The following is a 23,338-nucleotide window of genomic DNA, read 5'->3' on the forward strand; positions in this document are numbered from 1 at the left end:
TTATAAATGAAGGCCAAAGGACCAAAAAATCAAAAAGAAAAATGAGAAAAAGATGTGAAAGACAACTTACCAAAAAGATCTAAAAATGACCCATAAACGTAAAAAAAAAAAAAAAATCAAATTCTTTCAGAGAAATGCAAATGACATGGTCTATTTGCCTGTCTCCCCTCCCCACCATTCATATGTTGAAAACATAATGCCCCAGGCGATGGTATTTAGGAAGTGATTAGGCCATGAGGGCGGAGCCCTCCTGGGTGGACTCAGTGCTGTTATAAAAGGGACCCCACAGAGCGCCCGTGCCTTTTCTAACCTGTAAGGACAAAGCAAGAAATCAGTAGTCTGCAAACTGGCCAAGGGCCATTGCCAGGACCCGGCCATACTGGCACCACATTGGACTTCCAGCCTCCAGAACGGTGAAAAACAAATTTCTGTTGTGTATAAGTCACAGTGTGTGGTTATTTTGTTATAAAAGCCCAAATGGACTAAGCAAATTAAAAGAACATGGACATACCATTTCTCACCTACCAGACTGGCAAGAAAGCAAACCAAAACAACAAACATTCTGTTGGTGAGGCTGTGGGGAAACAAGCACTCACATATATTGCTGGTGGGAGTATAAATTTGTACAACCCTTCTGGAGAAAAGTTTGACAGTACCTACCAAACTATATCGGCACTTACATTGCAATCCCACTTCTGGGATCTAACGTGTACTTCCTACAATATGAAAATATCTACGCACAAGGTTATTTATGGCAGCATTGGTTTTTCACTGCAAAATAATTGGAAACAACCTAAAGATCCTACGTAACAGAGAGGCTAAAATAAACTATGGTACAGCCACACAATGGAGTAGAAAAAAGAATGAGGAAGCTCTCTCTGAACAGGTATGATTTCCAGGATGTAAGGCAATCTTGAGTGGAAAAAAAAAAAAAGCAATATCCAAATGAGTATGAGTATCTCCTACCCTTTATATAAAAAGAAGAAACCTAAGAAAATATACAGATGGAGAGGAAATACAGGGAGGACAACCTGTCAACTAAACAGACTGGAGAGAAGGAAGGATGGGATGATGTTGCAGGGGGAAGGGGTTGATACTTGTGTGAATGTGTCTCTTTGTATAACTGACCCTTAGAACCACGGGGATGTGTTACATTACCCCCTAAATAAACAAGATCACCTCGGCTGTAGGGGGAATGGAACACAGAATACAGACGCAGCTGACCCGAGCAGCATCATGAGTGAAAAACAGCCATGCTGGAGAGACGTAGCCTAAGTAACTAGAAAACAGTATATTGAACGGATGCAGGAAGAGTGAAGGCAAAAATTACTCTTCCTAGGTGCTATCCTATCATTTTAAAAGTTTTTCTCGTGGAGGTATGGTCAGCGGCTCTGACACTACGGTAATAGACTTGAACAAACAAGTAGACTGTAGATTACGAGAGCTGGGTTTCGTTCTCTTCTAGAGAAAGGAGCTCTAAATAAAAGGGGACGGCTAGAATAAAGCCTGTGATGTTGGATTAGAAGCAGAGGTATCAGTATAAACTCATGGTTTAAAAAATTCTGTACAGGGATCCCTGGGTGGCGCAGCAGTTTAGCACCTGCCTTTGGCGGGGGGCACGATCCTGGAGACCCGGGATCGAATCCCACGTCGGGCTCCCTGCATGGAGCCTGCTTCTCCCTCTGCCTGTGTCTCTGCCTCTCTCTCTCTCTCTCTGTGAATATCATGAATAAATAAATAAAATCTTTAAAAAAAATTCTGTACAGATATGGAAATAGAGCCGCCTGTGTATATGCATGGGTTCCTATATGTCCGTATGTTTCCTGACTGGTCTCCTGAGTAGGCTTGGAAGCAGTGACAATAACAGTGAGCACACCTGGCACCTGGATCTTGGTGTCTAAACATCATTCTCCTGTAAAGGGACCCAGGGCTCCTAAGACAAGTAGTTTATTCCAGGGATGCAGCAGGTACATATCGCCAGTAATAAGACGTATTGATATGAACCTTTTGATAAAACTCACCAAGCACACAGCACCATTTCTTTCATGATTTTTTTAAACAGTAAATTTATTTTTTATTGGTGTTCAATTTGCCAACATACAGAGTAACACCCAGTGCTCATCCCATCAAGTGTCCCCCTCAGTGCCCGTCACCCATTCACCCCCACCCCCCGCCCTCCTCCCCTTCCACCACCCCTAGTTCGTTTCCCAGAGTCAGGAGTCTTCATGTTCTGTCTCCCTTTCTGATATTTCCTACCCATTTCTTCTCCCTTCCCTTCTATTCCCTGATATTTTGCCAGAAATGCATAACCTCACTCCAGCCATAAAAAACAAACCCAGACAAATGCAAATTGAGGGACATTCAATGAAATAAAAGGGATCAGTATTCAGTTTTGACCCAAAGCATCAAGATCATGAAAGACAAGGAAAAGGCTGAGGCGGTGTTACAGACTGGAAGAGATGATGGAAACATAACAAATGCAATGTGGGATCCTGGGTAGGATCCTGGAATAGAGAAAGGGTAGTCATGGGAAAACTGGTGAAATTTTAAAAAGGTTTGTAGTTTAGTAATGCTGTATCAGTGTTAATTTCCTGTTATTATTTTTTTATTTTTTAGGATTTTATTTATTCATGAGAGACAGAGAGAGAGAGAGACACAGACACAGGCAGAGGGAGAAGCAGGCTCCACGCAGGAAACCCAATGCGGGACTCGATCCTGGGGCTCAGGGATCATGCCCTGAGCCAAAGGCAGACGCCCAACCGCTGAGCCACCCACGCATCCCTAATTTCCTGTTCTTGACAATCATACTGTGGTTCTGTAAGATGTCCGCTTCAGGGGAAGCAGGGTGAGGACTATAAAGGGAATTCCTCGCACTAGTTCACAACTTTTCTCTAAACCTAAAATTAGTTAAAATAACTCCCTTCATGGGAAATAAAAGCAGAACGCAACAATATAAATACTGCAATCCCACATTTATAAAAAAGACAAGGGGCACCTGCGTGGCTCAGTCGGTTGGGCACCTGACTCTTGATAGGAGCTTGGGTATTAATCTCAGAGTCGTGGGTTGGAGCCTACACATTGAGCTCCGTGCCAAAAGGAATTATACTAATACCTGGTGGTGGATATTATGGTAACTTCTGCTTTTGTTTTAATATTCATCCGTATTTCTTTAAAGATTTTATTTATTCATGAGAGACACAGACTGAGACATAGGCAGAGAGAGGCAGAGACACAGGCAGAGGGAGAAGCAGGCTCCTCGCAGGGAGCCCAATGCGGGACTCGATCCCAGATCCTGGGATCACGACCTGAGCCAAAGGCAGGCACCCAACCGCTGAGCCACCCAGGCGTCCCTGTATTTTTTTTTTTTTTTTAAGATTTTATCTACTTATTAGAGGAGAACGTGAGCAGGGGAAGAGCAGAAGGAGAGGGACAAGCAGACTCCGTTCTGGGCACGGAGCCCGACGCATGGCTTGATCCCAGGACTCCGGGATCATGACCTGAGCTAAAATCAGGAGTTGGACACTCAACTGACTGAGCCTACGATGGCTTGGGTGAGTGGAGCCCGCATCTGTGTCTTCTAAGCTTTCTACTCATTCAAAGGTTTCTACTCATCCATTTGATGGATCCTTGGAGACAGCGGTGAATGAAACAAGGTGGAGTTTCTCAGCGTATGTTCTAGTGGGGGAAATGGCAAACGAATAAATGAAATGTCTCTCTGTAGAAAATTAAACTAAAGCTGATGTGATAGATGGGTGGCCAGGGAAAGTCTCTCCCAGAAAGTAACATTTAAGGTGAGATGTGACTAACAGGAAAGATGGGACAGGGAGCAGAGTGGGGAAGTGAGCAGTTTGCACAGAGGCTGGGAGGTTGGGGTTGGCTTAGCTTGTTCGGGAACCTAGGAGAAGCCAGGGAGTCTTGTCTGCAGTGGGCTGGGGTGGGGAAGGGGCGCGATATGCGGTCAGAAGGATAGTGAGGGGGCTAGCCTACGGGGCTTGGTATGGCCTTAGGGGCCCCTGGAGAAAATTGAACAGAGGAATCATGGGACTTGGTTTTTAGGATCCTCTGGCTTTAGTTCGTGCATAGATGGGGTCGTTTGCTTAGGCGGGGAATACGGGGGGAGAGGGGCACCTCTGATGTACCCACTTCTGTGCAGGCGTGCGTGCCTATGTGCACGCGTGGGGGCAGGGATGGTTGGTGGAGGGGCGCCTGCAGCCCAGGTGAGTGGAGCCCCCGAGCCCTGGATCGGGAGCCAGCATATGATACTAAGCTCCCAAGTGTGGTTTTGTTCTCTGTTAACCAGAAGTTAGTGGAAGGAGGGAGGCTGACCGAGGAGTCTAGGCCGGTGAAGGGTATGTTACGTGTCTACACAGCTGTCTTTTCATCTGCCCTGTGACAGGTGCCTTAAGGATGCTGAAGGAAACTGCCCCTTGGAGATGCCCAAGGGGTGGGAAGGGGCAGGAAGCCCCGAGGGAGGCAGTGAGGCCACCGTGCACACCTCCTCTCTAACTCTTCTCGGCCTCCTGTGAGTAGGTCTGACCACGCTCATTTTACTGACGAGGAAACAAGGCTCAGAGAGATGGAGTAAGTGGCCCAAAGTCACAGTCAGCAGGTGGCAGGGCTGGGACTTGAGACCAGAGAGGCTGATTAGCACATTGGCCCTTGGGCCTGAGACCTGCCACCTCTCCGAAGTGGTCACCTGCCTGGTTGAAAGAGCAAGCTGCTTAGTTGCGGTGTCTGTCTCTGTACCATCCAGGGGTGACGTCGTCAGCTGTGGCTTGGACGGTGGTCTCGGGTGGGAACTGGTACCTCCAGCTCCCACAGGAGGGGCGTAGTGTTGGGGGCTCTTGTACATGAGAGGGGGTCGAGAGGCCTCCAGAGCTGAGTGGCCCTACTGTCTGTGCTGCCTCCCTTGCCGGCTGGCTGGGGCCCCACTGAGGGGCTCTGGCTGTCCCTTGTCCTCACCGCTGGGGCCCGGGAAGCCCCTCGGATGGCCTGCTAGAGCTGGGGGCCCAAGGAGGTGGGAGAAGTGTTCACAGAGCTCATCCACTTCAGAGGAAGTGTCTGGAGGAACAGCGTCTGTGCCAGGGGTGGTCAGCTCCGGCTGGGCTTCGGGCTTCGGGCCAGGGGACTTGCCCGACAACTGGGGACCCGGTGTCGGGCAGAGCTGGCCAGGTACGGTGACAACTCGGTTCTCAGGAGCTGCATCAGGGGCCAGGGACTGCTCAGCGCTGCAGCCTGAGGAGGTGGATGCCTCACCTGACAGTGGGCTGGGGCCAGGGCTGGGCCCGTGCTTGGTCTCCCTTCGGGCTGCTCAGGGGATGATCCTTGGGTGACAAGGGTGTCCCGTGCAGAATAAAGTCACTGTAGCAGGTCACGAACTCCTCACTGAGCGTGGGCCCCCGAGGAGCAAGGGGCCAGCGAGGGGCTGCGGAGGGACACCAGGACTCAAGCCGACTCAGGGCACTGGCGCGGCCCTCTGACAGTCACGGCCCTCAGCTGGGACCCTCTCAGACCCCGGCCTTTCTGCGGGCCCTGGGCCTGGCTGGGCCCCCTCGGGGCGACTGTGGGCCTTCACCAGCCTTCTCTCTGAGCTGCGCCTGGAGTGGGGCCTGGCTGGTTTCTCTCTGCCCAGTCCCGGGACCTGCTTGTTCGAGGTTCCCAGAATGGCTTCGCATGCAGCTCTTGCCAGGAAGATCTCCAGCACCATCTGCTTGGCGTCCTCCACGCTGATGGCTTGGACAAGTGACAACTCTGCTTCGGAGGTGGCCACAGAGTCCAGCCTGCCCAGAAGGTGTGCAGCGTGTGTTCGGAAAGCTCTGGCTGCACCTGGTAGGCATAGTTCCCAGTGTATGTCTGGAACAAACAGGAGTATTAGAGATGGGACACAATGAGCAGAGTGGCTGGGAGTCACCAGGCAGGACCAAGGGCTGATGCCCTGGGACACTGGAGGCTCCTGAGAAGCAGTTGGGCTGTGGCATTTGGCCAAATGGAAATCTGGTCCGTGATCATGTTCCCCTCTGTCCCATTTCACAGAAGGGCACACTGAGGCCCAGAGACAGGACAGGTCCTGGTCTCAAGTCACACAGCAAGAGAATAACTGAGCTGGAGTGAGGCCCCGATGTCCTGACTGCCCACCCAGGGGTCCTGGCCTGGAGCCAGAAGAGAGTAAAACTTTCCTTCCAGAGCTAGACTCCTCCCCTTGTTTACTGTGAGCTCGTGGGTTCCTCCCTTTCGAGAGGCAATATAGTCTAGCGGCTGGAGGCTGTGTTGCCTGAGTTTGAGGCCTGGTGGTGCCACTTACTGACTGGTGACAATAGAGAAGTTGCATTAACCTCTTCAGCCCTCAGTTTCTCCAACTGTGAAATGGGACCAAAGTCAGCAGGCGTGATGGATATGCTGCTCCCCCCAGAGGCAGAGCTCTGGCCCCTACCCGAGACCCCCTTGCTCAGAGGCATGGTGGTGCCTACCTTTAGGGACCTGATTTCCTTCCTCCAGGGAAACAGAGGTAGGTTGACAGATACGAGCTCCAGGAACTCTAGTGCCTGCACCAGTTGGTGGCAGACAGGCCGGGCAGGGCTGGGCGCCCCCCAGGAGTGAGTGGCCCCGGGCCGGAGACCACAAGCTCAGGCGGATGCAAGTGAGGGCGGGCCCCTGTGTCCGAGCTGCCGAGCCGCCGGGCCCTGTGGGTGAGGCTGTTGGCCTGCAGCCCCGGGCCGGCCGCCCCTGCCTCCGCTTGCTGGTAGCTGAGGAGGTGGCCCAGGAGGGTCTGCGGAGCAGCCTCGCCGGGCCTGGGCCTGGGGCTGGGGCTGGGGGCTGGCTCCTGGTGGCTCCTGGAGGCTGAGGGCCGAGGAGAGTGGGGGGGGGGCGGCTCCCCAGGTGCTCAGTCAGGAGGCCGGGGAGGGAGTGAGAGCAGAAGAGAAAGCTGCGCGCAGCCCGCGCCTTCACTACTCGTCACTCCGGGGGCTCAGACCTGAGTGTGGCTGGGGCTGTGCCATGTCCTCCCAGGGGAGCAGAGCTGAGGTCAGGCTCGGGCATTGCCCTGTCCCCAGAACGGGAAAGCAGACAGAGCGGCACCCACATCCATCTGTGCCAGCCTGTCCCCTCAGCCCACTCCGGATGTCACCAGCCAAGGTCGTGATGCTCCTGCTTGAGAACGGTCTCAGGCTGTAGGAGTGTGCTCCGCTGGTGTGTGGGACAAACTGCAAGTGCCAGGTGTCAGCACCCAGGGGCAGCCCTCCACCAACCAAGGAGGGTGAGTGAACAGAGCCCCCAGCTTCTTGCCCTTGGAGGGACAGTTCTGAGGTGTGTCCTCCACTCTTTCACAGGGTCCCCAGCGGGGTCAGCCCCGGGTGCCTGCTGCAATAAGCTGCTCACGAAACAACAACAAAGCGTGCTTTGTTGGCTCTTCTCCCTCCCTTGTCCTAATTCCCTACTCCTCTTGTGCTTCCTGGGATCACCTCCCAAATAAGCTGTACGCAAATCCTTGGACCGCTTTGGGGGTAACAGAGCCAACTACCTATGTGCTCTCCCCTCTATCCTTCCTCTCTGCACTCACCATCTTCCTCCCTCCCCGCCTTCCTCCATCCTTTTTGTTTTCTTTTGTTTTTGTTGTACAGTCCGCTGGTTTATTCTCATACTGGAGATGTGAATTATAAGCCCTATGGGCCTGGAAGGGTGAGGTTCATGCTAGAAGCTCACTGCACCTCAGCCTTCCCTCAGGAGGCAGTAGATATAAATTATAATAGAGGAGACTTTCCCTTTTCATACAGGCCCGGGTATTAATGGGGCAGCAGCATTAGGATCCTCATTCACCTCCCAGTATCTGAGCCCCCGTGGGGCAAGGTGCATTTGGGGAGATAAGGGTGGAGGCCAGTATTTGGAGCTGGGATTCCCCCCCCCCCCCCCCCCGTCTCTCCTTCCCTTCCTTCCTTCCTTCCTTCCTTCCTTCCTTCCTTCCTTCCTTCCTTCCTTCCTTCCTTCCTTCCTTCCCCCCTTCCTTCCTTCCTTCCTTCCCCCCTTCCTCCCTTCCTTCCATTCATTCACCCAATAGTTAAGTCATGATTCACTCATTCAGCCACTCAGTGACTCACTCCTTCCGTGTGGGTCAGCATTTCTCAAGGCGTGCTCCACAAGGAGCACTTGTTGGGGGTTCAGAATCAGTCTCTTGTGAGTAAAAGTTTCCTGTGGTCAAATAAATTCTGTTGGGCTAATTAAGGTCCCCCGGTTCCTGGGTTTCAGGACTTTTCATGGAGCAGGTGTGTAGAGGTGTGAATTTTTGCAAGGGGGCTGCATGCGTGCGTTATTTCCCAACTTCTTAGGCGCTGGGTCCCCTTTCATGTCCTCCTGTGGTGTTTGGGGGAAACACTGTCCTTGAGCATCCAGCGTGTGTCCCCGTGCAGGCCAGCCTGGGGGCTGCAGAAGCAAATGAGCTGAAGTCCCTGCCCCGGGTGGCTCACAGCCTGGAGAGCCCCGCTGAGGGCGTGGTGTCATGTAGTAGCACAGCCCAGGATTCTTGATCATTGGTTTTCTAGGACCCTGTGCTGGCCTCCCGGCCTTCCGGTCACCAGGAGGGGCATCTACTCGGAGCTGCCTCAGCCCCAGGCTTGCCACATCTCGGGGCCCTCTGCTCCCGGCTCCTAGGCTCCCCTGCCTCCTGCAACCTTCTCGAGCTCCATGGCCAGGGTGATTCCTGTCCCTGTGCTCGGGAAGTCCCTTCCCATTTGGAGAACTACTTGAAACTGGATCCCTGGGGGTGACAACTCTCCTCCCAAGGCTGCCCTGGAGTGGAGCAGGTGTAAACCTCTCAGTTCTCTCTTCCTGCCACTTCAATTCGTTACATTTTCTCTTACTTTGACTCTGTGGCCTCTCTCTGGTGAGGACCCTGGTGATCATATTGGGTCCACCTGGGTGACCCAGGTTCACGGCCTCCTTTCAGGGTCCTTCATCATGCCTGCAAAGTGTCTTTGCCATGGAAGCTACCGTAGTCACGGGTTCTGGGAATTCGGACCTGGGCATCTTTGGAGGCCGTTGTTCGGTTTACCAGGCCAGAACTATCCGAGACCCCAGGCCATGCTTTTCCCTTGATGCCAAAGATTTATAAGAGCACTGAGTGGGAGTGGCAGACTCGGGGGAGGGGGCCTGCAGAGTCCTAGGCCACTGAGCTGTGCCGAAGAGACAGGCGCCAGGCCAAGGAAGGTGGTGCTGGGCGGTGTATGTGCGTCTAAAACAGAAGGGCCTTAATTCTCGTGGTCTCTTTGTCTCTCTATCTCTATCTCTGTCTCTGTCCTTGGCCCCAGGCAGATTTGCTCCCTGAAGAGAGGGCTGGAATGGCCTGCATTTTTTTCCCCTACTAATAGCCAAAGTTTAACAATTTGGTTCTTGCAAGTTAGTCTCCACCCCCACCTCCCATCCCACATATGATTCTTCTATTGCTTTTAGTTACTTACTGATGTAACCACTTCACTCATCCTGTACACCTTGTTTCTCAGCTCTTGGGACCCCCATTATGTCCCTGTGCCCGTGGACTGTCTCTCCCCTGGGTGGCCCAAGAGCACGGTGGCATAGTGCCTGGGCAGGTGCCTGGAATCATTCCTTTTGCGCTGGGGTCAGCTCAGCTTTTCCAGGACCAGTTTCCTCCCCACTGGACCTCTGGGGCCTCTTGAAACTGTCAGATTTGGTGTTATTTGCACCCTCGCTGTCCGGGCCCTTGGGGGAGTGACTGGCTTAGTGAGAACCTTTCTCTGCCTGCCAGGGCGACTAACTTTGATGACAATACAGGGGGCAGGAAGAGGTGAGGAAGGGAGCACTGGAGATATGCAAGAGCTATGGGGTGTGGGGGTGGGGTTGGGGTCCTGAAGTCCAGAGAAGGAAAAGAGCCAGCTCAAAGTCACAGTGAGCTGAAGATAGAAGCAGGGACAGCCATGCATCTGGGGGCCTTGCTCCTAGCCTTCCCTCGCAGCTGTCCCTGCTGCCCAAAGGCTCCCAAGTACCCCACAAAGCCGCAGAGGCCTCAGGGAGTACAGCTGTGGGTGCTGTCCGGTCAGGGACCCCAAGTCTAGAACTCTGAGTCTAGGCTCCTCAAGGCCGTGACAGAGAGAGAGGAATTTGTTGCCATCATAATTGCCCGTTGTCCACCCCACAAGCCCCCACCCCCAGGGTTCCCCACTCAGAGAAGAACCAGCTTGAGTCCTGTCCTGGGACATCTGCCAGCGATGGTTCAAACACACAGAGACAGTCCCGGGAGGGAAGGGCTGGGAAGAGGATGAGCTGTCAGAGCCCAGCAGTGATATAGGCCTTGGGGCCGGGTCATGGGCCCGCTGAAATAGGCTTGGAGCACCCACAGCTGTCACTCCTGGGGGACAATGAATGAATGGGCTGCCACCCAATGGTGGGCAGCAGGGCCAAGAGAGGCAATACTCTGGCCTATGTTCCCGGACCTCCTGGATCCAGCCAAGCCTGGAGTCAGAATTCTTGCTTGGACAATTCAGTTACATGAGTCAATAAATATCCTTTCTTGCTGAAGAAGGTTCGAGTTGGGTTTCCATCTCTCGTAATTGAGTCATCGGGATGCTAATGGGCCTCAGAGCTTCCCAGGACCCCAGGGCTCAGGGCGCTGGTGAGGAGTCTGAGAGCTAGGGCTGGGGCCCTGGGATCCCCCAGGAGATGCCGAGCGGCACAGCTGGGCTGCCACCCTGGGGGCATGGCTGTGCCCCCACCCCCATCCCCGCACGGAAATACCTGCCCGACCCAGGTAACTGGTCCCTGTTGGGAGTCCTCCTGAGGACTCACCGGAGGCCAGCAGAGTGGCCCCGGGCAGAGGAGTCATCCTCAGGGGGTGCAGCTGCCGCCCTTCCGCCTCATACCGCCCGCCGGTCGTCAGCTGGGCCCCCAGCGGTGACACCTCAGTAGGGGCGGTGGCCTTGCAGTGGGCGTGGGGGGCCCTGCGCGGAGCCGGGTGTGCGCTGGCGGGTCGCACCAAAGCCACCCGAGCTGAGCAGGCTGTGCCCGACCGTAGGTGGGGAGTCAGGACCCCTGGGCTGTGAGGGACCCCGCATGCAGGGGGGCTCAGTCATCGCGAGCCCACGGCTGTCCCAGGGTGGCCCTCCTCTGGGCTGCGGGTCACGGCAGCGGCGCACGTGGCCGGGGTGCCCTGGCCGCAGTGCCCTGTGCGGAGTGTCCTGGGCGGGGTGCCCTGTCGGGGATGCCCTGTTGGAGATGCCCTGTGTGGGGTGTCCTGGGTGGGGTGCCCTGTGCGGGGTGCCCTGTGTGGGGTGCCCTGTCAGGGATGCCCTGTTGGAGATGCTCTGTGCGGGGTGCCCTGTCGGGGACGCCCTGGCCGGACCGGGACGTGCTGCGCATGCCTAGAGGGGCTCTGGGCTGCACGAGAGGCAGGAGTGACGTTCTCCAGAGGCAGCCTCGAATGATGGCCCTGGGGAGTCTGGGAGCCGGTGTGAGTAATCCACCCCGTTTGCCACCCTCCCGGAGGGGGACCTGTGGACCCTCAAGCCCTGAACTGGCTCCCTTGCCTTCCTCGTTTCATTGCCCACACCCCGTGGCACTCGCCGACTCATCTCCTGCATCAACCCTTGGCACCTCGTCCTGTCCCTGTCCTAAGCACTCCGGTTCCCAGCATGCCGACAGTTGTCACCTCCCATCTCGGGGCTCATCTGAGCCCCCGGGCTGAGCGCCGCCTCCTGGGCTGTGCTCCTCGGCCCCACGCCTCCGGCCCTGGCACGGAGAGGAGGCCGGGCTCCCTGTAGGAGCGAGCACCTGGACCTTGCATGGGGCACCCTGGGTGCACGCAGGGTGTGGTGGGCGGGAGGCAGGGACCGCCAAGGCAGCAGCCTCCTGGGCCGGGGCGGGGGTGGTGGGGTCCAGGTGCTGTTGCAACCGCCTGTTGGTGTGCTTCGGGTGCAGCGGGCCGCAGCTTGCCCACCTTGCGGCCAGGGCTGCTGCGCTGGCTCCAGACCAGAGGCCGCCGGCCGCGCAGCGCGGCGTGGACAACAGGAGAGGTCGGTTCGTGTGCGGCGGGCGGGGAGCTGGCCGAGGGGCAGGAGGACGCCGGGGAGCGGAATCGCGGGTGCAGGACCAGCTCGAGCCCGGGCCGGCCGCAGACGCAGGTGCGCACCTGGAGCACCGGCAGCGGCCGCCGGCAGGGGGCGCTGTGGGCTTGGGCCGATGCGCGGCGGGGGGGGGGGGCGCTTTTCTGGGATCCCACCCGCTCTCGGGGTGCAGGGCGACCGAGGAAGGGAACCCAGGCACCGAGAATGTTCGCTTTGCAACATTTTTATTGATACGATATACTTATTTTGAACACAGAAAAGATACATTGTTGCTTATTTAGCGCTTAATCCAGGAACAAGGAAAGCTGTTAGCTCCATCCCTCAAACACTGATGAGTACTTAGGGATTTTTATCTTTTGTCCCCCCTAGTACTCTCTGGGGTTGCAGAAGCAGGATGCATTTCTTAAGAGTCTCATCCCTGGAGTGCATTTAAAGGCTATACAGTACAACAGACAGATATTTTTTGCCTAGAAAACAGTACACCACAGAGGCGGACAGAACTGCTTGTAAACAAAGTCCCTTTCCTGGCGGAGTCGGGTGCTCCAGGATGCCACAGGACCTCTGGACGGATTTCTTTCAGTTCTGCACCAGAAGAAATCCTAATTCTACAGAAAATAAAATTCACGATTGCCATCCTTGTCACCCTCCTTCTCAAGAAAGGGATTACTGAAATGTCTTAGCCCTTCAATAGAGAAATGGAAATGGGGAGAAGAGGATAGGTGCGGGCGGGGGAGGCAGGGTGGACGAGGACTCCACTTCCTGCCGCTGGCAATGCTGGCGGGACACTCCACAAAGATATTCGGCTGCCACCCTCTGGCAGGCTGGGTCTTCAGAAATCAGCTCTGTTACTTGCATGGTCTCTGATGGAAATTGTTGGGATTTGTGGGCCACTCTAGAAGCAGGCAAACCTATATATCTCTCTCTGGGGTGCCCTTGGCAGTGAGGCCCAGATACAGCCTCTCGTGGTGGCATGCTAGTATTTAGGGGGGCCCACTTCCCCTTCATTTCCGCAAATACCCTGGAGGGCAGGGCCAGAACACATCAGCTCACAATTCCCAACTAGGAGCTGCCACCGTGGAGGACAGCCCAAACTCGGGCCATGATGGTCAGCTGGGCACACACTTAGCAAGGGGCCACTTCTCTGCTTCAGGGCTGTGCCCAGGCCACCCTTCTCTTCTTTGAAGACCCTCAGCCCTGGGCAGTGGTTGGGCTGATATGGGGACAGCTTTAACCCACCACCACCACCATCGCGTGCCCACCAAGGACCCTGCGTATCACCTGTCGCGTGGGGTGGGGGCCTCCAAAATAACTCCGCCAGCACCACGAGGCTGGGGGCACTGGGTTAGGGAAGGGGCAGGGTGGGTGGTGAGGGCCTGAGCCCCCAGACTCGTGTCCCTCACCCCATAAGTGGCAGAGTGGTGATGTTGTGGCTGCCCTGGAATTGAGGGAGAGGTACAGTGTGTAGCTGGACCTCACTGAAGCCTGTCCCACCAGCCAGGAGGGCACGCCGCCCTGGGGTGGGAGGGGCAGGCGGCTGACCTGGGATGGTCGAGCAGTTTCGGGAGGCAGAATCAGAGTTTGGGCACAGCCTGCCAGGTGAAGGCAGAGGCAAACAGGCCAGGGAGAGGAAGGAGCAAGCCCTTGTCCCTCTCCACCTGTCTTCTCCCAGCATTGTCTGCAGAGGCATTATCAACAGGCTGGGGAGGAGACGGGAGGTCAAGAAAGCTTCATTTTTAATGAAACCTTAGCAGATGGGTTTGTGTGGATGTCGGGGGGCCTGTGTGTATTCACATGTCTGTACATGTGTGGTGCATATCTGGATGTGTGTGTACAGATTGTATATGTGTGTGTGGGGGGCGAGTGGTGTGTGTGCATATCTGCATGTGTGTGTGTGTGTGTACAAACTGTGTATACATGTGTGCATGTGAGAGTGCTGCATGTGCACATCCGCGTGCGTGTACGTGTCTGTTCGTGTGTGTGTGCATGCCCTTGTGAGCCCGTGTGTATGTGTGTGTGCATGTGTGTGTGCACGCCCTTGTGGCTCAGCCCGAGGGACCGGCAGGACCTGGCTGGCTGCATCTCTCACAGAATCCTCTCTGGACCAGAGGCCAGCGCCCGGGTTGGGGTGGGTGAGCCCTGGGAGCTCCTTAGCCCTGGTTCTGGTCCAGGCAGGGGCAGCAGACCTGATGCGGGGTTGACCCCACACACAGCCTCATAAGGGGGCAGGGTATCCATGGAGACGGTGCGGAGGCCACCAAAGCCCAGGATCCTCTGTGCCTGCTGGTATCGGCCGGGGCTGGGGCCGCTGCCCACACTCATGGCACCATCCAGCACGGGGTAGGAGTCGGTCAGCGAGTAGGGCGGTGGGGCATCGGTCGGGATGTACAGCTGAGTGGCCCCTGGTCCCATGCACTCCTCATAGCTACAAGAGAAGAGGGTCCTTCAGGGCTCTGTGGGACCTGGCCTTAGGGTGGGCATAGAGGTCTTTCCCCAAGGGCTGGGAGCCTGTCTACAGTGACAGCTGCCCTGGTGTGGACCAAGCCAGACCTCTGGCATGCTGGCTCTAATGAAACCCCTCGACTCCCCCCAGGAAAGGCACCCCGGAGCCCCTGAGACTGGATTCTGGTCCTGACTCAGCCTGTGTTCCATGTGACCCTGGTGAGCAAGTCACTGAGCTTAGAGCATCTCCCCGGCTGGCACTCAGTGTGGGTGGCGCTAGTGGCAGTAACCTTAGGCTGACACTCCTTGATCTCAAGTCACCCAAGTCTACCTTCCAGTTTTAAGAAGGAGAACCTCAGGCTCCTCTGAAATCCATAGCTGAAGGACAAAAGAGCACCCACTGCCCCGGGGCGGGTGGGGGGTGGTAAAAGGTGATGGGGGTATGGCTGTTAGTGAGGCCAGAGAGTCTCCTGCGGGGAGGAAGTGATGGAGGCTTTTCTTCTTTTTTCAAGTGCTATCCCATGGACGATCTGCCTGAGGGTGGCAGGGGAAACCCAAATGGCCCCCAGAGAAGAATTCTCTAATGGGACAGGGCCACCTGATGGACATGAGAACAGTTTGGTCACAGTGATCCCTGACCCAATGGATGTGATTTGGGTTTTGGGGGTGCATACGAAGGAGCTGGGGCCTGGACCCCCTGCTCCACCCCTTGGTCCCAGCATGAAGGACCTGAGCTCTTCTCTTCCTTCTTTAGTGACATCTGTTGTGTCATGCTCTGCTTCACTAGGACCTACTTGCTTCCACACCCAGAGATATTTTGCATTTACACCATTTGGTGTAATTTGGGGATGGGAGTGCTATTTCCCACGGGGGGGGGGGGGATTCACACCCAGTGCCCCTCCCTCTCATGCCCTCCTCCCCCATGCAGCCTCCTTACCCTGGTGGAGAGTCTGGGTACAGCTCTCGAAGCACTGTGGCATCCATGTCCCCATCAGAACTGAGCTCCAACGGTGGGGACCAGTCCTCGACAGGGCTGCAGGTATAGCGTATCCTGTGGCTCGGGTGGCTGTACGTGTACCCATCGGACACTGCAGGGGAACGACATTCAGCCTGGGCATTAGGCCAGAAACAGGGAGGTCCTTACACGTCCACCCAAGGCCCCCGAGTCTCTTCTCCAACTCACCGCCTGGCAGCTCACCAAGCACGCTGCCTGTCATTCTCTCAGAGATAGCCCTAGAATGTAAGCACCCAGGCTGTGCTGGGCCTGGGGGTCTGAGAGAAAGCAGAGCTGGCTCTGCCCAGGTGGAGCTCCCAGGGTGGTGAGCAGCCCGTCCTGGGGACAGCCCGGTACGGAGCAGTGTGTCATGAGATTTGATAGAGGCAGCACTGGTCCTGGGGGAACACCGATGAGCTGACCTAGCCTGGAAGTCAAGGAGGGCTTCCTGGAGGAGGGGCTCCTAAAGCGGAGTCTTATCTAGGAATTAACCAAGAGAAGAGGGACAGGCCGGGCAACAGACACAGAACAGCTTGAGCCAAGGAAGGAGATTAGAAAGAAGAGTGTGGTGCGAAAAGGAAGCTTTGAAACCGTGGGGAAGGCCTGGGGCATGAAAGCTGGGGAGTCAGGGAATGAGGGCGGCAGAGGTCTTGGGGTCAGGCCCTCCTACTCTCTGTACCCAACCACACATTATTCCCTTAGTTATCGCAGGAGAAAATTCACTTCTGTGAATTCTGGTGACTCCAAATACTGTATTCTCTTCTCTTTTGATTGTTTACCGTATACTAGCCCATCAAAGGCTCTGAAAAGTCCTGCACCTGAGAAATACATTTGACTGTGCTTATGCAGCATTTGACCAGAGTCTTCTTTTCTTAGATCTAGTAACACTGCTGAGGAGGTGCTGATAGAACAGAATCTCTTTATTCTACAAGTGTGAATCAAGAGGGAGGGTCAGGGCCTTGCCAGACGCCACACAAACAAGTTATTGGTAGGACCAGAGGGCAGCTGGATATCCTGGCTCCTCACCCTGTGAGCTCTGCACCTCCCAGCTGCTGACAGTTCTAATAGTGGCTACGGGACAGTGGGAGCCGCAAAGATGGGCTGAGCCATGAGGTCTCCCCAGCCAGTGGGGTCCCCAGAGAGTCTGAGAGTCCTCAGAGATCAGGACTCACAGCGGAGTGGGCTCGCGGCCTCAGGTCAGCGCACGCTGCGCCCCATGCTACATTCTACAAGCTGAGGCTTCGGTGTAACTGTACAGCCTGCTCTCTCCACTCCCTTAATCTCTTTTTCCAGCTCCTGATACACAGTGAGAAGAAAAATCTGGATTTTTCTTCAGTGGGTATAATCTGTGCACATCGAGAAAGCTCTCAGAAGAAAATATTCCAAACACGTTAACAGTGGCTCTGTCTAGATGACGGGATTGTGACCCTTATTTTCTTCTTTATATTTTCTGTATTTTAAAGGTTCTCCACGGTGAACACATATTACCTTTCTCCTAGGAAAAAGGTACCCAATAAAGCATGCTATAAAAGGAGCTGAAATGAGATTTGTTTCCCTTTAGGGCACCAGCTGAAGGGGAGACTTTCTGGAAGAATTTGAGGAAGAAACTTGGGAAAGAAGGAAGCACGAAACGGGGTGAGGACAGAAGTGGAACGTGGGCCTCTGCGCTCCAGTGCCAGGAAGGGTCCCGTCCACCTTGCAGGAGGCTGTGGCTTGTCTAGACCTTGGGAGAGCTAAGGCCGTTTCCTGGACGGGGTGGGTGGCCCTGGTAGGCATGCCTTCGAGCTGATGGAGCCAGGCCACACTGCCTCTTTCCTCTCTCCTTGGGCTGCTTTCCTTGGGCTTCCCAGAGGCTGAGCAGCTTAGGGAAACTGAGGCATTCACCTAGCTCGGGCCCCAGTCCTGAGATGACCCAGCTCAGCCCAGACAGAGCTCCAAGGAACAGCTGGAAAGGCTCCCCTGCCCCTCATTTCAACTCCCCACATTTCTTTCTTATCCCTCTCCTCTCCATACTTCTGTGTCAGTACAGACCCTGATGGTCTAGGCTTCCAGAAGGCCCTCTAGCCACCTCATGGGGATGAGGTCTCCCTCCCCCCTTCTTTACCAAAATTGAGAAACACTAGCTCATTATTTAACCCAAATCTGAGGTTAACACCCCTTGACAAGCCTGGGAGTGGGGAGCAGGAATTGGCATCCATGGGCACTTACCTCTAGCCTGGTGATCACACTCACCCTCAGGGCCGTGAGAGGCACTGTGGCCACGTCCTGCTCTCAGACAGAGAAACTGAGGGGTGGGGCCACTTACCCTAAACCCCAGCAAGTGACAGGAGACCAGATCTGCCTCCTAAAGCTGAAGATTTCTCTATCTTATAGAAACAAAGTTTCATTCATTCATTCATTCATTCATCCATCCATTCATTCTCAACCATTTATTGGCTCCTCTCTCTGTGCCTGGCTAGACTGCAGAAGGGCTCTGTGGGCAAGCAGAGAAGGGCCAACTTTGTCCTGAGGGTCATGGGGAGCCACTGAGGGGGTGCCGAGCAGAGGATGGAAGTGTTCACAGTTCAGTCACTTGGGTCGCCTTGTGGAGAGTGCCTTGCAGGTGCCAGATTGGGTGGCTGGCAAGTGGCGGTGGCCAGTGTCACTGAAGTGGCCCTGGCTCAGGTTTTCTCAGGGGAGAAAGAATGGAAAGAGTTAACATGTATTGAGCATGCGCTCAGAAGCCAGGTGCCATGCTAATTTAGTCCTCACAGTGACTTGCAGGGGTGGCCCCCGGGGTACCCATTGCATAGGTGGCCCACTTGACGTACACAGCGGTTGGACAACGTTCCCCAGGTTGTGTCGTAAAATGTGGAAGACGAAGGCCATTTGGATCCCCTGGCTCTGAGGAGGGCCTGTGAGACCAAGGAGAGATGCTGGGGGATCCCTGGCAGAGGATGATGAGTGGAGCCCAAAGCTGGCAGGTGGCTGAGATGGAGCAGGGGGTGGGTGTAGAGAGAGGACCCGGGGCCAAGGGCTGGGCTCTGAGGGACCTCGATATTCCTCTCCTCGGAGACCAGGAATCAGTAAGAAAGTCTGAGAAGGAGCCAGCAGAGAGGTGGGAGAGAGACCAGGAGGGCCTCAGTCACTGGAGCCAGGGGAAGGGGGTGTCTGGAGAACAGAAGGGTCCCCAGGGCCAATAGCGGGTGCCTGTCAGCGCTCTGCTGCGTTCTCCCGGCATGCACAGTGTGCTTCCCTTCTCCTCCCCGGCACCCTTCCAAGGCTCCTGGCCCCCTGCGCACCCTCCAGGAGGCCGGAGGACGCTGTGGAGGGTGTCGGTGCCTCTGGGCTCCCCAATGAGTCCCCACAGAGGCGCCAAAGCAAGAGCTGAGAACAGAAGTGGGGCAGGGAAGTGGGAACCCCACAAATGGGTGCCCGCGGTGACAGGGCTACAGGGCAACGGCTGGTCAGCATGGGGCAGCAAAGGCCAGACGCCAGACTTGGCCTGGCTGTGACCTGCTGTCACCCCGCCTACTCCAGAGATCAGGGCCAGGGCCTTGCCCATGTGGCACCTTGAGCAGGCTCGTCTCTCTCCTTAAGGCCAAGGTCGCTCTCTCAGACTTCAGCTTGGGATTTCCCGTGGGCCCTCTCTCAAGCTCTCCCTACCGGCCCAGGCGGGAACTTGCAGGCCATTCAAGTGGGTGCTTCGGCTTCCCAGTCTTTAAAATGGGCTAGGGGCGCCACCTGGCAGGCCCGGTTGGTGGAACATGCAATTCTCAATCTTGAGATTGAGTTTGAGCCCACACTGGGCACAGAGATTACTTCAAGAATATATATATATAAAAAATAAATAAGTAACATAAGCTAACACAGCTCTCGAGGTGAGGAGGAAATGCGGTGGTTCCTTCCTCCACCCGGGAGCATCTTCTCTGGGTGAGATCCTGTGCTGGGCTGTGGGCTCGGCCGGGTGAGAGCTACACACAGCTGTGCCCTGCTTTCCCTGATGCAACCCAGACGCCCCATGACAGGGCCATTGGTAGGGGTGTGGATAAGTGTCAAGGAAGTACAGGGAAGGGCCATGCAACCCTGACTGGCCAGAGCAGCTCCCAAAAGAAAGTGGCACTTGAGCTGGGCCTGGAAGGACAAGTAGGCTTTTGTCAGTTGGGGAAGTACGGGGAATAGCGTTCTGGCCTAGGAAGAGCATGTGCAGAGGTGTGGAGGTGGGGAGGAGCGTGAAGGAGGTGCTTGGGGACAACCTGGGGGGGGCGGGCAAGAGTTGGGCCATGGGAGGCAGGCACGCTGTCGTCCTGGGCTTGACCAGCAGCACCCTGCTAGCAAGGGGGAGGGTGAGAGGGGGCCCTGGCTCCTTGTTGGGGGTGGGCCATGCTGGGCGGAGCCTTGCAATCCTTAAGGGTCAGGCTGATGAAGCAGCTTAGAAACAAGCCAGGCCTGGTCTGGGGTGCTCCTGGCTTGTCTTCTTGGGGGACTCCTTGGCTCCTGGGGACTGGGGCTGGCTGAACTTCAGCAGCTGCCTTATTCATGCTGTGGCTTCTCTTTAGTTTCCATTGTTGGGCAGTGAGGGCGAACCCCTAACCTGCTGCACTTTTCTTCCATTGTAGCCATGTGTCCCCCGCCATGCTGATGTCTCTCTGGGTCTTGTTCAGAGGCCAGCTTCCTGCTCTTCTCTTCTCCCAATAGCATTGACAGAGGAACGACATCTGGGTCTGCAGGGCCGCCTAGGTCTTAAGTGCGTCTGCCAGATGGGACCCTGAGCCCATGGGGTGCCCCTGCTGCTGTCTCCCCCACACCTTCAGCTTCCCTCAGGGGTGTGACCACCGGGCCCTCCAAGGCAATGCTGTGCAGTGGGTAGCCTACAGGAATCCGGATGGGGTGACCTGGGCTCAAATCTGGGGTCCCCCTGCTTGGGTGACCCTAGGTAGGTTACTTAAGCACCCTGCTATGGTCTGAGTGTTTGTGCCCCCCTCCCCAATTCATATGTTGAAATCTGAACCCCCAAGGCGCTATTACGAGGTGGGGCCTTTGGGAGATGATTAGGTTAGGAGGGTGGAGCCCTCCTCATGGGGAGCAGTGCCCTCATGAAAGAGACCCTGAGAGCTAGCTCGTCCCTCCTACTGTGTGAGGACATGGCGAGAAGCACGCGAGCCCTCACCAGACACCAAATCGGCAGGTGCCTTGACCTTGGGCACCTTCAGCCTCCAGGACGGAGGACTAAATATCTCTTGCATACAAGCCACTCAATTTAGGGTGCATTTGTCACAGCAGCCTCAACCCCCAACCTCAACTGCCTTATCTGTAAACCGAGAAGGTAATAAAGAGGACCACTGTAAGGATTAAACGAGGTTGTGCATGAAAAGTGGCCGGCACGCAGGGAGCTCCTGCGGCCCAATTCCCACGTGTTTCGGGTCCCCACCTGCGGGTGTCCCTATTGCTAAAACGTGGCCCCTTCCCCAAGCAGTTAACTCCACGTGGGAAGAGGGGAGGGGGTGGCACAAAGCTGCTGGATGGTCAGGCCGTGCTGGGCTGTGGCTTTCAGGCCTTCCAGGGTCCAGGCGGGAGGAGATCGCACCCAACCAGGTTTTAAATTTTTCTTTTCTTTTTTCCTCTCAAGCTCTGCCTGTCCCGGAGGAGGACAGATTCTCAGCTGCTGCCATGGTTCCGGAGCCTCCAGACGGCTTCACCTGCAGTGGGATGGTGGCCTCTGGGCAGACCCCCCAACCCAGGCAGAGGCCCCTGTCAGGCCTCAGGGCAGGCTCTGAGGGTTGAATGACTCGAGCTCCTTCTTGCTGCTTTCAGGTAACTGGTCCTTTCCAGGTGTAAGACAGAGTCAGGCGGCTGCACTCTAAGAAGTTCAGGCCTTCTGGCCGGATGGGCACTTCCGGGACTGCTTGGCCCAGGAATTAGCCACCAACTCTGCGTTAGGGTAATTGCACTAATTGGGAAACTCTCACGTCGGTCTGTGTGCACTTTGCAGGCTGTCTGGGGATAGATTCATTCACTCGTCATTCATGCCGTCACTCATCCATCCACTTACTCGTATGCCCATCTCACCCCCCACCTAGCCACCCCACTACCCTCCTGTCTATGCACCTTTCCTCCCATCCACCCACCCAGCCCACCCATCCATGTACTCACACATCTACCCAATCCACACCTGTATCTACGCACCCTCCCCACCAGTCACTCATCCTCTCTTCATGTGTCCTTCTGTCCACCATCTCCCATCCCATCCACGCATCCATCTTTCCCTTCAGCCACTGCTCCATGTCCCACCCTGTCCCCTCACCTCTCCATCTCCTCATCCTCCTTGACCAACACTGGCCGAGGCTGGGGAATAGCACTGTAGCCTCCCTTTGACCTTCAGCATCACCCTTGGCAGACTACTACACCTCTCAGGCCCCTGAGAATGTTCTGGAGAGTGCCTCCGATCTCCTCCTGACCCCACTTCCGGGATACCTTCCTGACTACCTGGCCCACCCACGACAGGGCTGGGTTATAGTGACAATCACACAGGAGGCCGGGCCCGGGGCGGATGGCAACTCACCATATCCTTGTTCGTACTCTCGGTGGCGGCGGCGGTGGCGATGGTGGTGATGGTGGCGGCGGTGGCGGTGGCGGTGACGCTGGAGCCGGGCCTGCCGGTCCCTGCGGATACTGCCTACGATGATGGTGATGCAGGAGAGGATGATGACCACACCTATGACAGCACTTGCCACCAACACAGGAGACACAAGCAGGTGGCTGTGCTCCGAGCTTTCTGAGAACGTGGGGTAGAAATAGCTGGTTCGGTTGTACCGAGCTACTGCGAACAGAGAGAAAGGACACTGAATTGAGGCCGAGATCCTATGACACGTCCTCCTCCAGCCCTGCTGCTCTGTGAATTATTTGTGCCTGAACAAATGGAAGATAGTCTGAGGTCAGCTGCATGGACCATGTCCTGGCTGCTTGCTCCAGCGAGGAAGGGAGCAGTAGGGATACGCCTGCAGGAACCTCTGCGAGTGGGGGTTGACCTCCCCCGTCTCCTCTCCAGCCTCCGGCCTGAGAGCTCAACTAACCCACAGACAGGAAGAGAGGGACTCACAGAGGGCAACAGACCTGCCCAAGATCACACAGCAAACCAGTGGCAGAGCTGAGGCTTGATCCCCAGACTCGGTACCAGACAGAGACTCTACTCCACCAAGCCTGAGGTTGGAAGGTCAGCACAACTTGACCAAGAGTTTGGAAAATGGCAGGTGATGGACGGGAGTGGGGTCACCGAATGAGGACCAACTCCGTTGGCCTCCAGCACTGGCCTCCCACGCAAGGGGTTCCGGGGAAGTCAGGCGGTCACTGCCCCAGATGTGTCAGGGGGTCAGATCAGATCAGAGAAGGCTTCCCGGAGCGGCTACACTAATGTTAGACAAAGTAGACTTTAAAACAAAAAAATGGCATCGGAGAGAAGAGGGATGTTTTACAATGAAGAAAGGGGCAATGAGGAAGTTTTAACAATTATAAACCCTCGTGCACCTCGGATGCCGGGAGCAAAAGCTGACACGCTGGAGGTAGGGACCGACAAAGCGACAGTAAGAGCTGGAGCCCTCCGGACCCCACCTGTGGTGAGGCTCAGAACTGGCTTTCGGTCTCCCTTGGACTGGTTGTGACTGCTGCTTGTTTTTATTCCCTTGCCTGTCAGCTATTACCCTGAGCTAAACTTCTCCATTTTTCTTCAAGACCCACAGCTGAAAGGTGGCGAGGTGAAGCTCTCTATTTTTGTCTTTCCCTCAGGCCGGAAAGATCCATTTACATTGTCTACTCTGACCTCAATTTAGGAGGACTTGAGTCCTCTAGCCGTGGACGCAGGCCATGC

General features: G+C 55.7%; 1 protein-coding gene across 5 annotated transcripts in view; it reads right to left on the reverse strand.

Moving 5' to 3' along the window:
- Positions 1-12,269: 12,269 nt before the first annotated feature.
- The window catches only part of BEAN1 (brain expressed associated with NEDD4 1), a 34,827-nt gene continuing 23,758 nt past the window's right edge, over positions 12,270-23,338 (reverse strand). For 3 of the 5 annotated variants that reach the window (XM_072731750.1, XM_026011424.2, XM_072731751.1), the window contains exons 3-5: positions 22,037-22,294; positions 15,439-15,589; positions 12,270-14,484 (exon numbers count right to left, since the gene is read on the reverse strand). In XM_072731750.1, the coding sequence (XP_072587851.1) occupies positions 14,145-14,484; positions 15,439-15,589; positions 22,037-22,294 (749 nt within the window). In that variant the 3' untranslated portion in view covers positions 12,270-14,144. The remainder of the gene's footprint in view (positions 14,485-15,438; positions 15,590-22,036; positions 22,295-23,338) is intronic. The other 2 variants (XM_072731752.1, XM_026011425.2) reach the window with 1 other exon arrangement.

Source organism: Vulpes vulpes, chromosome 12 (assembly GCF_048418805.1).
Source record: "Vulpes vulpes isolate BD-2025 chromosome 12, VulVul3, whole genome shotgun sequence".
Taxonomy (NCBI): Eukaryota; Metazoa; Chordata; class Mammalia; order Carnivora; family Canidae; genus Vulpes; species Vulpes vulpes.